Here is a 16,042-nt window from a genome sequence, read left to right as displayed (position 1 = left end):
CATCGTCTGAACGGAGGCTGGGAAAAAAAAAAAAAAAGGGAAAATAAATAAACGCGTCTGATTTCTCGATGGCGGAAGATGTTGTTTTTTGCAGATCTGCGGGGATTTGGCCGTGACCCGGCTGTTAGCGCAACAATTAGACGTAGCGCCTGTCAGACCCGGGCATGTGGAGATAAAGCGGCGAGCACAACACTCGACAGATATATTCCTTTTTTTTTTTTTTTTTTTTTCCCTGCTGAATAGCATCGAGGGGAGCTGAGCGTTTGAGCCCTCACGTTATCTTCCGTCACCTCTCGCACACTTTGCTTCCCCGCCGCTTGCATCTTCTCCCTTTTTTCTTTCCATGAATCTCTTCCTTTCTGTCCAATGTGTTTTGTCTTCTCTCTCTCTCACTCACTCACACACACACACACACGCCCTCCCTCTCACGTCTCTCTCATTCTATGCAACAGTGTGCAATCCCTCTTTCCTCACCAGACAGACAAAGACACAGAGCGTCTGAGACGAAGAGGAAGAGCAGAGGGAGAGAAGGACACAGAAAGAGGTAGATACATAAAGAGATACACAGGAATTGATGGAATGACAGTCTGGCAGCCGAGTGTGTGTGTGAGTGTGTGAAAAAGAGAGAGAGAGAGACGGAGAGAGGGAGGGCAAGCACGATAGAGAGATAGATAGATAGATAGAGGGGATGTAAAATAGGCAGCCTCACTGACAGCCTCGACAAAGGTAGCTTCAGAGTGCATGTGCACCCTCTATTTCATTCACACACTCTCTTTTTCACACACATCTCCTCTCTTACTCACTCACACACACACCCTCGAGCAGAGGAGGCACGGCGGTGTTGGTCCGAGGCAGCATGAGAAGTGATATCTGTACTTCCACATACACAGCTGGCTAAAGGACTAATTCAATTACGATACACACAAAGCTATTGTGGCCACGCGGAGCAGCACACCTTGTTTACAGGGCGGGCAGGAACACACTCGCACACATAATCTCACCGTTGCCAGGAAGTCGAAATGGGTCTCGTGATGGGAACCTTTTCCATGCAATCGAAGCAAGTCAGCTACCACAAAGGTAAGACGTTTTATTTTTCTTTTGAATTGTTTGACAAACGCGCAAGTTCCACACACTCGAACGACGGTGTCTCGTGGGGAAAAAAAAAAACACCTGTCATGTTGTTTCCGTTGAGGATTAATGATTTTTTTTTTTTTTTTTTTTTTTAAATAATGAATATATCTGTAGTGCATTATGGGAATTAGCCCCCCCAAAAAAAAATACTGGCCGGTGATGTTAAGTTGTGACAGAAATGTCTCTCATTATTGGTTTATGATGCAATCTCCAGGCCACCTGCCCTCTGTTTGAACCGTGGACTTCGGGATGTATAACGCCTAAAGTGGTATATATGTGTGTTTATGCAGCCGTGCCACCGGTCATGTCTATAAAAGGTGATGGTATTTACCCCGTCTGCTTTCCCCAACCAACCTATTTCCTGTCTGTCTCGCTACTGTTTGACAAGAGAAAACTAGCAGTGCCTCTGGATGCATGCATGCATACTAATGCGACGTGTTACATAGTCACAAGCCTGTTTAGTACCTCTTTTATTTTTTAATGTGCATATATTTCTACACTTCATTCAGCATCTGAATTTTTCTTTTTTTTTTGTGTGTGTGTGCGTCTCCGGCGGGCACGGGTGCAGTAAATCACCGTGTAATCTGCAAGCCTTTTGTCAAGGTCTGCCCCCGTGTCTGTTGACCTCGGACCTGATGGTTATTGCCGTCGGATTCGGATCCGCGTTAGGTAAAGCGACGGGGAGACAATCAAACGTCACAAAAATACATAAGATAAGAAAAAAAAAACAAAAAAAAACATATAGGAATATGACAAGAATTCCCAGTGATGGATTGGACATCATGAGTACCGGGTTTGTTTGTTTAGAAGTTTATTAGGACAGTGTACAATTACATTAAGCACAGAGGCAGAGATGTTTGTACCAGATTGTAGCTCATAGCTAATTTCCATCTGTAGTCCTGGACAATACAAATAAAATAGACAATAAATATAAAATATACAGCTAGGCAATAAAATAACTATACAATATATAAACAGGCAATAAAATATGTATTTTGCAAGTTGAAAGTGCTATTGTTGTGATATTATTAATTTGGTCATCATGGGTTCTGGTTATCTATATTTTCTGTGCAAACAAACAAACAAACAATATACTGAACACGACAGCCAAAGAAGAAAAGCCAGATAAATGGTTCATTGAAATACAGGCTTACATAGAATCATGCGTGGGTTGTTTAAATTAAATCCCAGCCTGCGCCTTGTTTCACAGCGCGGCAACGGCTCTGAACCCGATAGCTTGTTGGAAAACAAGGTTCTCGAGGCGGAACATAAAACCTGTAGGAAGAGATGAAGGTATCCATCTTCCCGGAAGAGAAACTGGGTCATGGTCTTCCCTTACATTTTTTTTTTACCTAAGGAAAAGCAACAATGCTTATAAGGCAAGTGTCAGAAAATGGTGTATGACATTTTCAACATGTGTGTGTGTGCGGGGATTTGTGTAGATCAAGGAGAGTCAAGAGGAGGGGCGAAAAGTTGAGAGAGGAAGTAACATCGGTCCACAGAGGCGACAGGATATCAGAGTGTGTGTGTGTGTGTGTGTGTGTGTGTGTGTGTGTGTGTGTGTGTGTGTGTGTGTGTGCTTCACCATCTGCTGCAGTAGTGTAAAAAAAAAAAGAAGGTGGCATCATGACAGGAGGTTTTGAGTCATTTCTCACTGAAGGTTGGCCCATCCTTGATCGCAACCCAGCAGGAGGCATCCAGCAGAACTCTGGAGGTGCAAAATTTAACAGAACACAATCTGGTTTGCAGACTTGAGTCACGTACTCAACTCTGAAAAGCAGACGAGACGTAATTCGACCACGACTTCGAAGTCCGGAGGAGCTTTTGACTTGAAAAGATCTGACAGCCTCGGACGGACCGCTCTGCGGATCGCGTCGCTCCGGGGTCGCCATCTGCACGAAGGTCAACGCTGGCGTTCGAGAAGTTTCCAAAAACTGCGGCGGAAAAAAAATCACATATCCGGGATTTTTCGAGTGATTCTTCCCGGTGACGGTGAATCTTTTCGAAGAGCTAGAAAAAGGAAAAAAAAAAAAAACACGTACATTCGCTGCCCGGTTAGGGTTGGATCAAAAAAAAAGTCAACTGAATCGAGGTTTAAAAAAATCTGCACACCAAAAATGTTCTATATATGGCACAAAATAAATATTCTGGCATGAGGTTTCATGATTTTGCACATCATCTCTGGTAAGCATCTGAGGAAGCCTATGGTCGTTTGGAATATCTTTTCTTTGTACTGTATGTAGAATAAATTATCTTTATTTTTGGAGCATTTTTGGTGTGCCGATTTTTTTCTAACCTCTATTGCCAAATGAAAAGCTTTGCTGTTCTGAAATACATTTATTCCAAAATATTTTATTGTAGTTATGTGGATAATTATTTAATTTTTTAAAATATTATTAGAAATGGCAAAAATCTATTTTTGAAAAAATTCCAGTAACTTTCACAACTTTTTCCTTTTTTCATATATAACAATAATAAAATTCGCTTGTCATACAAATAAAGCATTTCTTACATTTCCGCATAAAACGTCAAAATAATCAATTAGAGGAGGTCTTTGAAAAATGGTCCGACATTCATGACGTTGTTTTTTTTTTTTTTTGCTGTTCGAATAATCAAATACACAAATATTCAACATTCAATTTGCATTACGGCAAGAAAATTTCTTTTGTGGGTGAAATGAATGAAAAAGTTACAATTTCCCTGCAGATTTTATTGTGACGCTGACTAAATTTGCAACATATATGAAAAGTCAAAATCAACCATTGATGAGAGGATATTTGATCGATGCACTGGTCATGTGAGATTACTTTTTCTTTTTGTCTCTTCCTCTCGGCTTTCCACTTCTGCCGTCAGCACAGAGAAACAACCTCTTCCTTCCAACCCTATTCTTCATATCCTCTTCTCTCACACCAACTAACTTCATGTCCTCTTTCACTGCATTCATAAATCTTCTCTTCGGTGTAACTCGAGGCCACCTGGCTGGCGTTTCTGACCTCAGCATCCTTCTACCAATATATTCACTCTCCTTCCTCAATACATGACCGCACCATCTCAGCCTGACCTTCTTTCCGAAACATCTGACATGTGCTGTCCCTCTGATGGATTCATTCGCGATCCCATCCATCCATCCGCCAGCCCCAAAGAGAACCTAGACATCTTCATTTCTGCCACCTCCAGCTCTGCTTCCTGTCTCTTCCTTAATGCCACGCTCTCTGAACCAGCAACGTGCAGTCAGGGGAGGCAGAAGAGGCCGTGCCTCACTTGCCAATCTTGGAAAAAAACAATTAAATTAAAAAAAATAATTAAATGGTTAAATTTATCAGTGATTTGCTCTATAAAAGTATTTTTCAATTTTACTTCACCAGTTTGAGAATCAGACTACTTTATTTAGCCTCCAGGGGGACATTGCTTTTTTTTTGTTGAGCGCAGCTCCTGTGACAAAGTGGGGAAGAATCAAAATAGACATCTATAAAAAAATCAAAAATTACATCGCGAAAAATAGAAATAATCACTAAAAAACGTTAAAGATCGAAATATATAAATCTTCAAATCTTGGATAGAAAAATAGTAAAATAAAAAAAAAGGATTGAATGATCAACAAAAATTGATCATGAGGCTACTTTGTGATCAGTGACGTGCAGTCAGGGGAGGCAGGAGAAAAAATTAAAAAATAAAAAAAATACTTAAATGGTTATATTTATCAGTGATTTGCACTATAAAGGTATTTTTCATTTAAATTGTTTATTCAAAATCGCTGGATTTTTCTCATTTACTGTTCACATTCTGAGAAGAGACATGCGGTGAGGCAGCGGACTGTTGAGCCTCACCGTAGATTGCGATTGCTGACTGCCGGCATGCTCTCCACTAAGACCGTATTTCTTTCCGTGTAAGTCACTTTTTAAATGTTTAAACACTTTTGCTATATGAACTCCATTTCCAATGTACAGTGGTTTTTTTTTTGTCAACACCTATATGTGTGTTACTAGTTACTCTTGCTGTGCGATCATGAGGCACATCAGCCAGTGCCTCACCAGACATAAACCTTACCACACGCCAACTTCTCTGAGCTATACGGCATCGCTGGCCTCATGTTAGATTGCAGGTTTTATTTGTGGAAATTTACAAAAATATATAGTTTAAATAACACAGCTGGGTTGATTTAATATGTGGTTATAATATAGTTTTTGTTTCCGAAAGTCTGTACAAATCATCGTTCAGAGGGAACACTTTTTTTTTCTTGCAAAAAAACAACAGAATTTTATTTATTTGGGTGACATAAGCTTATCTCTGGACACAGTATCTTTGTCTGGAGGCATAAAAAAAAAAAAAAAGCTATAAACACTTCAAACCTTGGCTCTGTAAAATCTATTGTATGAGCCGGTTATTGTAATGAAAAAGAAACAGGATATATATTCCAAAATTCTAGATATAAATACGGTAAAAGTTTTGCGTCGCTTATCTATAGAAAACAAACATGCTCAGGCAAAATTCTATACAATGTGATATTTTGTATTTAGCTTTCAAAGTAAGCAAAAGTATTTTAAACGACTGCAGTTCTTAAATCTACAATCCCTTTGGAGTTATTAATCCAACAAAGGTCTCAATACTCTGTTTGTGCAAAATAGTAGTACAAATATTATCAAGGTCTTCTATTTATCTATTCATTCATTCATAGCTGATCTTTTCAATACTTTTATTTAATCTATCTATCTATCTATCTAACTGTCCTGTATCAAATAAAATAGTATTATATTGATCCCCATAGGGGAAGTGCAACAAGAATAATATCAATAAACATGAATATAAATATAAATATAAGAGACATATGAATAGAATAGAGAATTGACAACAACCACAACAAGGATAAAAATAGATAACCAAAATGACGACAAGGATAAAAATAGGTAACAGAATGACAACAACAATGATAAAATAGATAGCAGAATTACAACAACAACAATAAGGATAAAAATAAACAAAATGACAACAACAACAAGGATTAGAATAGAAAATGAGTGTAATGTATTTTTTTAGTGTTCATAAAACACAAAAAGTCGGTTGAAGCCTCTACTCATTATTCTTTCAAGCAATCTTTGATTTGCTTCAGGTTGTTATTTTTTTTACTTGGTTTTTTTTCTGCAGTTTTGCTCTGTTTTGGTTTTATTGATTGAGAAGAAGTAAAAAAAAACATTTTTGTATCTCTCAGACCAACACTTTGTGTTGATTTGGGTCGATCCACATTTCTGAAAGTCGTCTTGAGACGAGTGAGAAGGCTGTAACGTCTGGATAGATTTTTGTTTTTGTTGTAGTTAAACCGTCACCGCGTCAAATAAGGCTTACTTATTCAGCACTATCAGAAGGAGGGAATATTTTAAAATCACATTCTGCTCTCTTTGGGTGATTTTCAGTCAGGCTGAAATGGCTCCGGGTTCTCATAGATTCATGGAAAATCCTTTTTTTTTTTTTTTTCTCCAAAAATCAGGCGCTTCAGTGCATTCCCTACAGGCTTGCACATATGTGTGCAATATCAGGATGGCAACTTAGAGGAAATTCAATTGCATATCTCAAAAAAGTTTCAGTTGACGCAGTAGCGAAGCATTATCGGCAACGAAACAAATAGGACTGTTATAATTATAGGCAAAGAGCGCCTGACCCAAATGCAAGAACGCTGAAGAGATAAGGTGTTTTAAGGGGTTTTTTTGCACGTGTGTGCGCCAAATTTTATTTGTGTTAGTTACTTTTTTTAATTTTAAATCTAAATTGGAAGATCGCGGTGATCTTGAAATATTAAAATTAGATTATATTTATATATTTTTCGAAGCTCAATATATACGTCACACTCGCGGAAGCCGGTACACCAGCCACGACACCGTCAATTTGTCGAGACTTTCAAGCCCGGGTAGGCAAAATATGAAAAAGCAATATATACGGCAATACTTTTTTTTTTAGACGTCAAATAGTAACTGCGGCTCCCGGTGTTTTCTTTTCCGTGGAAACCGGGTCCAAATGGCTCTTTGGGTGTTGAGGTTTGCCGACCCCTGATCTACCTGAACCAAGATTTGAACAAAGGGGGTGAAATCGTACAACCATGGAATTTTCGCGCTGTTGATACGACAACAAAACCTGCTGCGAACTAGCGAGCGCTCTTTTCCGCCATCCTGACGGCGACATGGTAGACAGCAACGCATGGACGACCGATTTTGCCGAGAAAAACAAAAATTGCAACAATAGTCACCTGGATTTTTAGCTATTTAATCGGTCACTTTAGTCATCATTGCAAAAGCTGTTCCCCCTCCGCTGATACTTTTGTCAGGAGCCGCAGCTGATCAGAAGAACCTCACAGTACCGTGTAGGTGAGCATTCATATCTCACCTGGGGTTAAAACAAAAAAAAAAGAAAAAGAAATAGTTTTTCAGTGTGCACAACCTGCTATCCTTTATGAAGTATCTCCCAAAGGCTGCGTGATAAACTACAAAACCCCCGCTTTACCAAAACATTCATCTCCCTGTTTGCTCGCTCCATTTGTTTTGCTTCTGCTCTCATCCCTCCGCGCTCCCTCGCTTTGTCAAGTGAATTTTAATTCTCCCTCTTTTGTTTTGCTTCGCTCTCACCTCCTTGAACTTCCTCATTTTGCATCTAAAGTGTTTTTTCTTGCCCCTTTCAAGTCCCCCCCCCCCCCCGTCCTCCCCCACCCTCCACTTCTTTTCCTTGAGACTTTTATTTTCTTGATCTTTGGCTATTTGTCAGCTCTTTGCGAGTCTCCGAGTTTTTTTTGGGTCTCTTCCCTCCCGCCTGTTTTCAGTCTTCTCACTCTTTCACATTTTTTTTTTTTTTAGCTTTAAGTCTTGCACAAAGAATAGCCTTGTCCTACTCTGGGATCTTTGCAAGCGTTTGAAACTCCGCTAATCACGAAGAGTTTGAGGCCAGCGCAACGTGTCGGTGCCTGTGCGCGCGTATTTGGGTCTCCAGGAGAAAAACCCATCTTTGCCTCAGTATTTCAATCTGCTGCAGGGCTAAAGAGCCCGGATCCTGTATCTTTAATAGGCTTTACAGTTTCCACCCCTCGCTCTCATCCTCACACATCAAAAGAAGTGCACCAAAAGGGCCAATTAGGACAGCAAAAGCTTTTTTTTTTTTTATGCGCCACATAAAATCTTGTTTCTGGATAATCCCATGCCCAAAGCGTATGTGTGTTTGTGCATCTATGTGATGTGTGATGTTCCGATCTTTCTATTTTTTTTTTTTCCTCATACCCTAGTATACGCTAAATAGATATTCACCGCAAAACCTGATTTCCATAAAATATCCCCCCCCCCAAAAAAAAACACATCCTCTGTGAATGTTTGATCTCTTTGTATTGCAATTATACATACATTCATTTTTCTTTTAATAAAAAAAAAAAAAAAAAAAAAAATCTGTATAATGTAAAGTGTAAATGATTTAAGAGCTTCACAATTTTTAAGATAAACAACATTTTCTGTACAATTTATCTCCGAGGGCCAGGCAGCCCCACGGGCGCCTCCGGGCCCCTGTGTTAGTGCGACGCAGCCGATTTGACAAACACAGATGATAAAAACCGATACACACTCTGTTCGTCCAACCTGTATGTATTGTTTTGACAGGGGCTGCGCTCTGCTGCTGTTACAATGAGAAACAACCTGTGTTCCCTGCGTCAGGGCGGCATTTAATCCCACTTTTATTATCAAACCAACTCCTGCATTCATCTCTTTGTGCTTAAAAAAAAGAAAATTGCCTGGCCTCCTATTAATGTAACACACATCACCTTAACACTTGATTTTACCCGCCGCATCCACAAATGTAATTTTTTTTTTTATGCTAATGGATTTTTTTTTGTTCAAAGCAGCTCCTGTGACAAAGTGGGGAAGAATCAAAATAGAAATTTTCATAAAAATCAAAAATTAAATAGCGAATAATAAAAATAATAAATAATTACTAAATAAATTTGATAACATTTTTAATAAAATAAAATAAATAAAATAATTACTAAAAAACGGTAAAGATTGAAAAAAATAAATACTCAAATCCTGGAAAGGAAAAAGAGTGAGATAAAAAAAAAAGGATTGAATGATTAACAAAAATTGATCATGAGGCTACTTTGTGATCAGTGACGTGCAGTCAGGGGAGTAAGGAGAGGTTGTGCCTCTCTGGCCAATCTTGGAAAGAAAAAAATGTAAAACGAACAAATGGATTTGATCACCCGGAAGTCAACAAGAAACTCAAATAGTGACATCCCAACAAAGAGGTAGAATTTACATAAAAGTCACCAAAAGGTGCACCAGGAAGTCCCACGCATATAGAAATTATCTTTCTACAAGCAAGAAGATCCCCTGCTTTGAATCTGGCTTTTCTGTGTGGAGTTTGCATGTGTTCTCGCTGGTTCTCCGGTTTCCTCCTACAGTCCAAAAACACTCAGGACGTCCACTGGAGACCGTGAATTGTCCGGCTGTGGATGGTTGATTCTCTCCATATGTGTCCCTGTCATTGTCCAACACCAGCTGGGATATCCTCCAACCCCCAACGGACCTCGAGTGCAGGATAAGCGGAATAGATCATGAATGAACGACTGAATCAATCTAAACATTCCCCGACACTCGTGGATAGCACCGGGTAGAAATAAATGACAGTTAAGAAAGAAATCAATAGAAATGAAAATGCCTGCTTTGCCGCATCAGGCTTCCGGGTGCTCGTTTCTGCAGCCGTACAAGTAACTAAGAGAATAACAATGAAGGTGAAAGGAATGTATGAAAATTTTGTGGCTTAACCATTACGTCAATGCAGAAAAGTGCACTTGTTTAAACTGTTTATGTTGTTTATATACTGTCATTGTTCAGCAACTTGTTAAGCAAATGTTACGTGTTACTTGTTGCCAAAATGTTATGAGTTTGCATAGAATAGAATAGGACTTTGCGGGTAACGTGATTGGAATGAATAAAAATAAAAAATTAAATCAATTTTTTTAACAAAAATCAAAATGGAATATGAAATAAAATTTAAATATAATTAACTAGAATAAAAGATAACAAAAAAATCATTAAAATTAATAATTATAATAATTAATCAGCATAATGGTTGCCCTCAAAGGGCCACATGTAGCGCTAATAGTATACATGTAGCTAAATGTAACGTGATGTAAAATAAATGTAACTACTCCTTAATGTTAAATAACTCTGAATTTATTACTCATCCAAATCCAAAATGTTACACAAGCATTTGCATCACATCTAATTCAATGCATATGTAACATTTCGGCTTTTAATTCTTGGAAAATTTCTTGTTTTTCTGGAAGGCTAACTTTAGCACACTTAGCTCCGTATTTTGTGTCAAAATGCCGACGTAGATTGTACTCTTTGACAACCGACGCTGCCTCAAAACACAAAAGAAATATTGTTTTTTTTTTGTCCTTGAAGCACAAACATGTATTCACTCTCCCATCTTTCTGCATCAATGTTTCTCTTCCTGGACATTTTTGAATAATTTGTATTTCTCAATTTCATTAATTGAAAATGGCATTGATGTGGACACACTGCAATCTAACAGCGGGATGCAATCACTTTGCGGGTAACATAATCGGCATGAATCATGGGAAATGTAGTTTATAGTCAATGCACACATTTGAATTATCAAATTTTAAGACAATCAGATTTAAGACGTTCTCGCGAAACTTGAGTTTAACTTGAGTCTGACACCTTGTATGTAGATTGCTGGGTAAATATTCTGTTCCAATGGTTCTTAACCTGGGTTCAATCGAACCCAAAGGGGTTGGGCGGAGGTCATATAATCATGACTGTCATGTTGGTACGTCATGTGATTTCTTCCTTACTATTTCAATCCCTTCATACTAATTATGATCGGATCGGAACGCTCGCTGAATTCAAGGTGAAGAAAACCAGATTCGACGAAAAGGCTAGTGTGCCTGATCTCAGCTTTGTCCCCAACAACTTACCGATCCTCACAGCATCGTACGAAGTTGCTTACCTGATCCCAAAGGAGGGCGAACCACGCGCCCTTGGTGAAAGACTCAGAAAACCAGCTGTGTTGAAGATGGCGAATATCATGCTGGGAAAAGCGTCTCTTTCAAATGACGCCATTTAGTGATAGACTAGAGGAAAGATGGGCAAAGATATCTTGGCTCAAGTAGTTGCAGATCTGTGATATTGATGCACAGTTCATTTTGTGCACCAGTAATACATTCACCTATGTCTTGAATTAGAAAAAAATAAAACAAAATTCCACTGTTCTATTCTAAAAACCTTATTCTAAGCAGTTAAATCAGACCTGGGGATTCCATGGCCCGTGGGCCCCGTTTTGCTTTTGTTATCTTTTTTATCTGTTTTCTTTTAATATTTTACAAAGTATTTTTAATCAATATTGAATTTAGATTTTTTTTTTCCTTTCGTTAATTTTGTATGGATGATTACATACAAAATAATGTTGGTACATTTATGTGATCATGAATGATTTTAAAGTTGAAATAAAATGCCCCAAAATTTAAATATTCTTTTTTTCATTTTGTTCAATTTACATGATACGTAGTTGGCCCACGCGTAAAAATTCGATAAGAAATGTGGCCCGCCAGTCAAAATAACTGCCCATCCTTGAGTTAAATGATCGAAACTGTCTTTTTTTTTACCATGAGTGTAATACTTCCGCATCCCTTCCAATAACCCGACTTCGGAGAATCATCACAGGTAGGTGTTTTCTAACACGGCTTGACTCAAAAAGTGAGTTTATAAAAAAATAAATAAATAAAAATGTTGTCCAGATGTCCCACATATACAGAACATCGTAATACTTGCGTCAATCCTTTCCATCTAAGAATATCAGAAGGTCCGCAGATACAGGCGGACGCAGGAAAATGGTTCATTCTGGGTTTCTCTTCTTTAAAGATATATGAGCGATTAAGTGCTTCCAGCCTGGTAGCGAGGCTCGGATGCAAAACAGCTGCAGACTTTGTCCGAAATAGTCTTTCCACGGTCGGCGTGACGACACATCGGGCCCCGACGGGGTTGTCGTGCTGTTCCTCAAGCATGATATTATCGAGTTTGTGAGCAAACATTTTTGAATTGGGAACTTTTTTTGTTTAAAGAATGAATAGTGACTATGTTAATCTTGCAAAAGCATAATGACCGACTCTTACCTCAGACCCGGCATGTCCAAAGTCTGGCCCGCGGGCCAAATGCGGCCCGTTTAGCTTTTTTATGCGGCCCGCCAAACAATTTTCTTTGTATTTTCAATCAATATTGAATGAAGAAACTCCCTATTTTTCCTTTTGTTTAATTTTGTATGGATGATTGCAAACAAAATAATGCTAATACGTTTATATGAGCATTCATGATTCTAAAGTTGAAATAAAATGCCAAAAAAATGTAAATATGTAATTGCAATTTTCATTTTTTTCAATTTACTTGATACCCACCCTCGCATTGAAATTAAATAAGAAATGTAGATCGTTGTTCTTCTGAATAATATCACTGTTGCATTTTATACTGAATAATGTTTCAAATGAACATAGATATGTTTTTTTTTCCCCAGACAGACTTTTTCCTTATTTTATGTGGGATTCAAATAGTGATTTTGGTAAAAATATAGATTTGTTACTGTGTTAAGACATGAAAAGTATTATATTTGCAATTTAAAAAAAAACAAAAACATTAAATAGTTAATTTGTATTTCATGTTAAGGGTTCAAAGCATGTCAGGGTTGAATGGTCGCCCCTAATACATTTTCACCTCACCATATATGGCCTTTTTTGCAAAAAACCCCTGCATAAGACTAGCCATCGTAGACAGTTTATAAAGTTTTCACAGACCAAACACTTAAAGCAAGTAATTTTCTACGGACATATTGGTGTTGATTTTAATTATACATTTTATACATCCTGCTGATTGATTCCAAATTTTAAACCATTACTGGTCACTTGTCGCATCACTGCGTTGAACAGAATTGAAAAAGGTTAGGAAACCGTTTGCCTGTGACTCAGTTATAATAATATTAATATTTCAGAATGCTGAAAAATGTGTTTTCTCAAATATTCATTCATTATCTATTCCACATCCCCTGCTCGGGGTCTCAGCGGTGCCAGAGCCAATCCCGGCTCTTCAATGACAAACCGTAGAATGCCTGGCGGCAAAAAAAAAACGTTGACAATAACCTCGGATTTGTTATTCACCTTGGTCTGGATGTTCTTTTCATTTTTTAAGATATTTTTGGATAATGTATAATTTTATTCATTTTGAATTCATATTTGACTGCCCTGATTGTTCAACTGTTAAAAACGCGCTCTCTGTGTGTGTGTGTGTGTGTGTGTGTGTGTGCGTGTGCGCGCACATTGTATTGCTGAATAATGCATGATTTGTTTCCTTGCCTTTCACGATCATCAAGCTAGTGACTCACGGATCACGTTTGAGTCGTGCACTTCATGATACTGCGCATGCTTTCCTCACAATTTTACAGAGCTGCAGAAAACATTGAAATTTAAACAGAAAATGTTTCTGAAAAGGAAAACAAAAAAGTATTGGTATCTAGTAGGGGTTTCTTTCCAGTTGTAAACAGTATTGTAAGAACATTAATATTTATTACCATAAAATCATCCTCAATGTTATGTTTTCCACAAAAACTTTGCATATTCAAGTACCAAAGAGCACTGAGAGGATCTGATATTTTTGGCTTCCAAAAAATACATTTTGCCATAATATCAGCTCTAGAACCTTAAGCTTATCTTACACATATCTATAAATGCCTTTTTTTTTATAAAGGTTCCTCAAGTGTTGGTGGATCTTTTGGTTCCGTCAGTGGTTTGTTTGTATTTGATAGTGCATGGCAGACCAGCCAACGTCCGGCCCGCGGGCCAAATGTGTCCCGTGTTCAAATTTACCCCGACCCGCTGCATCTGTTGTAAAATCAATAATATTTTATATTTTACCATTCATTGGCTGTAGACCTGTGGCCACACTGTCGTCACGGGAAACTCTGACCCTTGTCAAAGTACTACAAGTACTGCCGCTTTTAGGACAATTTAAAATTGTTTTTTTTAACCGAAATACAAAACAACTGCCTAATATGCTAGGAGCGTGTGGGTGATTTCAAAGAATTCAACATCAAGAAGCAAACAGAAGTAAACTAACCAGGAACAAATGTGGCGAAAAACTGAGGCAACCAGAAGAACGCCACAGTGGCGCTTTTTTTTTTTTTTTTTCAAGAGGCCGGGAATCCAATGAAAATGCCACAAAGGCAACGCCGATTGCCGGGCACTGCAAACGTTTTACTGACATTAAGAGATAACAAGAGGCAAAAGGAAAAGAGTTTGACTTTTTTTTTCCTGTTACCTTGCGACAAAAACACTCAGCGAATGTCAGGCTGACTGGTCAACCCTCACAGATTTCCACCTCATCAAATTCGGCCCTTTTGGAAAAAACTGTGGACACTCAGGTGTCCAAATAGTTGATTCGTTGCTCCGACTCGCATCCGAATAGTTGCTCGTCTCCATTTGTGAACCCCACCTCCTGCCCTCCCCCCCAAAAAAGCCAGGGACATTTTTTTGTTTTTCTATATTTTAGAGACGCTATAATTAGGTCATCCACCAAGTGCTGTTTTGCTTCCACTTTCCTTGTTGAGTATAGATCAGAATGTGTCACATAGCAGCCGAGGCCGAACAACGTGTCTGGCGTGCCCAAGAATTTCCTGTAGAGCCGGGTGCTCATACTTTTTTAAGCATGCGAGCTACTTATAAAACAACCAAATCAAAATGATCCACTCACAACTAAAATGCAAAACATTCTTTATATGTACAATGTATGTTGATGTACCTTGCATAACCGCATGAGCAAATAATGCACAACACAAAATATAGATGTACCGTAATTTCCGGACTATTGCGCGCACCTCAATATAAGCCGCACCGGCTAGCCGATTGCTATCTTGAGCGTCCTCCTGCACACTGAAACCGTCAAAGTCGTCTTCTTCGGTGTCGGAGTTGAGCGGACTCAGAATTTTCCGGTCGTTTCATCGGTCCAATGTGACGAGGATAAGTGTTTTAGCGGCATAAAGCTCGTTAGCCCCCCCCCCCCCCAAAAAAAAACCAAAATCCATATATTAGCTGCATTGTAGTTTAAGTGAAATAAGTCACGGCTTATTGTCGGGAAATTACGGAAATTATTGTCGGCCTCATTACCGATGACGTGACTCACTCAGAACGATGCTTCGGTCGTAGATTTCGCTTTTGAAGTATGTTGTGTGAAAAATGACTGCCGTCCGGACAACTGGAATTTTAGTTCCTTCACCTTTCTCTTTCTCGACCCGTTTTTCAGCCCGAATTTCGTGTCGTATTTTCCACGAATGGTCCAAAAATGCCGCGCCACATTACCCTTCTTTGGTATTGCGATGTTAGACCGGCAGATGAGGCGTACGCACTTTGAATGTCATAGTGAAAAAAAGTCCTCCCATTCTATGTGATAAAGTGATAAAATTTTGTCTTCTCACTTGGTCCGGCTCCTCCAACCATTTTAAGTTTAATAGAAAAACAAAAAATTGGAGGTCACTTCTTGCTGCACTTTGTGCCGTTGTTTGTGCACGTGCAGTGACCTCAGTGTCAGAAAACATCAGATGTCATCTGACCTGCTGTCCCGTATATCAATCAAATGACGGGCTGGATGATAGGCTGACGTCTATTTTATTTTAATATCATGCGATCTACCGGGATTACCTTTGCGATGGATTGGTAGATCCCGATCGACGTATTGATCACCCCTGCTGTAGAGGTTGGCTGGCGAGGATTTGTCGCCACGTCCGCAACCAAAGGGAATGGGAGTGCGAGGACTGGCCTTCCGACAAGCTGTCGAATCACTGTCAGGAGTCGCCGAACGAAGCGGCGACTGGATATGGATGAAGAGAA

At 38.9% G+C, this 16,042-nt stretch overlaps 1 protein-coding gene across 2 annotated transcripts in view; it reads left to right on the top strand.

The window, feature by feature from the left end:
- The first annotated feature begins 499 nt into the window (after positions 1-499).
- kcnip1a (Kv channel interacting protein 1 a) overlaps positions 500-16,042 on the top strand; it is a 45,083-nt gene continuing 29,540 nt past the window's right edge. Inside the window, exon 1 of one of the 2 annotated variants that reach the window (XM_086157751.1) lies at positions 500-1,077. In XM_086157751.1, the coding sequence (XP_086013877.1) occupies positions 1,020-1,077 (58 nt within the window). In that variant the 5' untranslated portion in view covers positions 500-1,019. The remainder of the gene's footprint in view (positions 1,078-16,042) is intronic. The other variant, XM_086157750.1, reaches the window with a different exon arrangement.

This window comes from Fistularia commersonii, chromosome 13, assembly GCF_037954325.1.
Source record: "Fistularia commersonii isolate RoL2024-O1a breed Wild chromosome 13, RoL_Fcom_v1.0, whole genome shotgun sequence".
Taxonomy (NCBI): Eukaryota; Metazoa; Chordata; class Actinopteri; order Syngnathiformes; family Fistulariidae; genus Fistularia; species Fistularia commersonii.
This window is presented reverse-complemented; position numbering and strand designations above follow the sequence as displayed.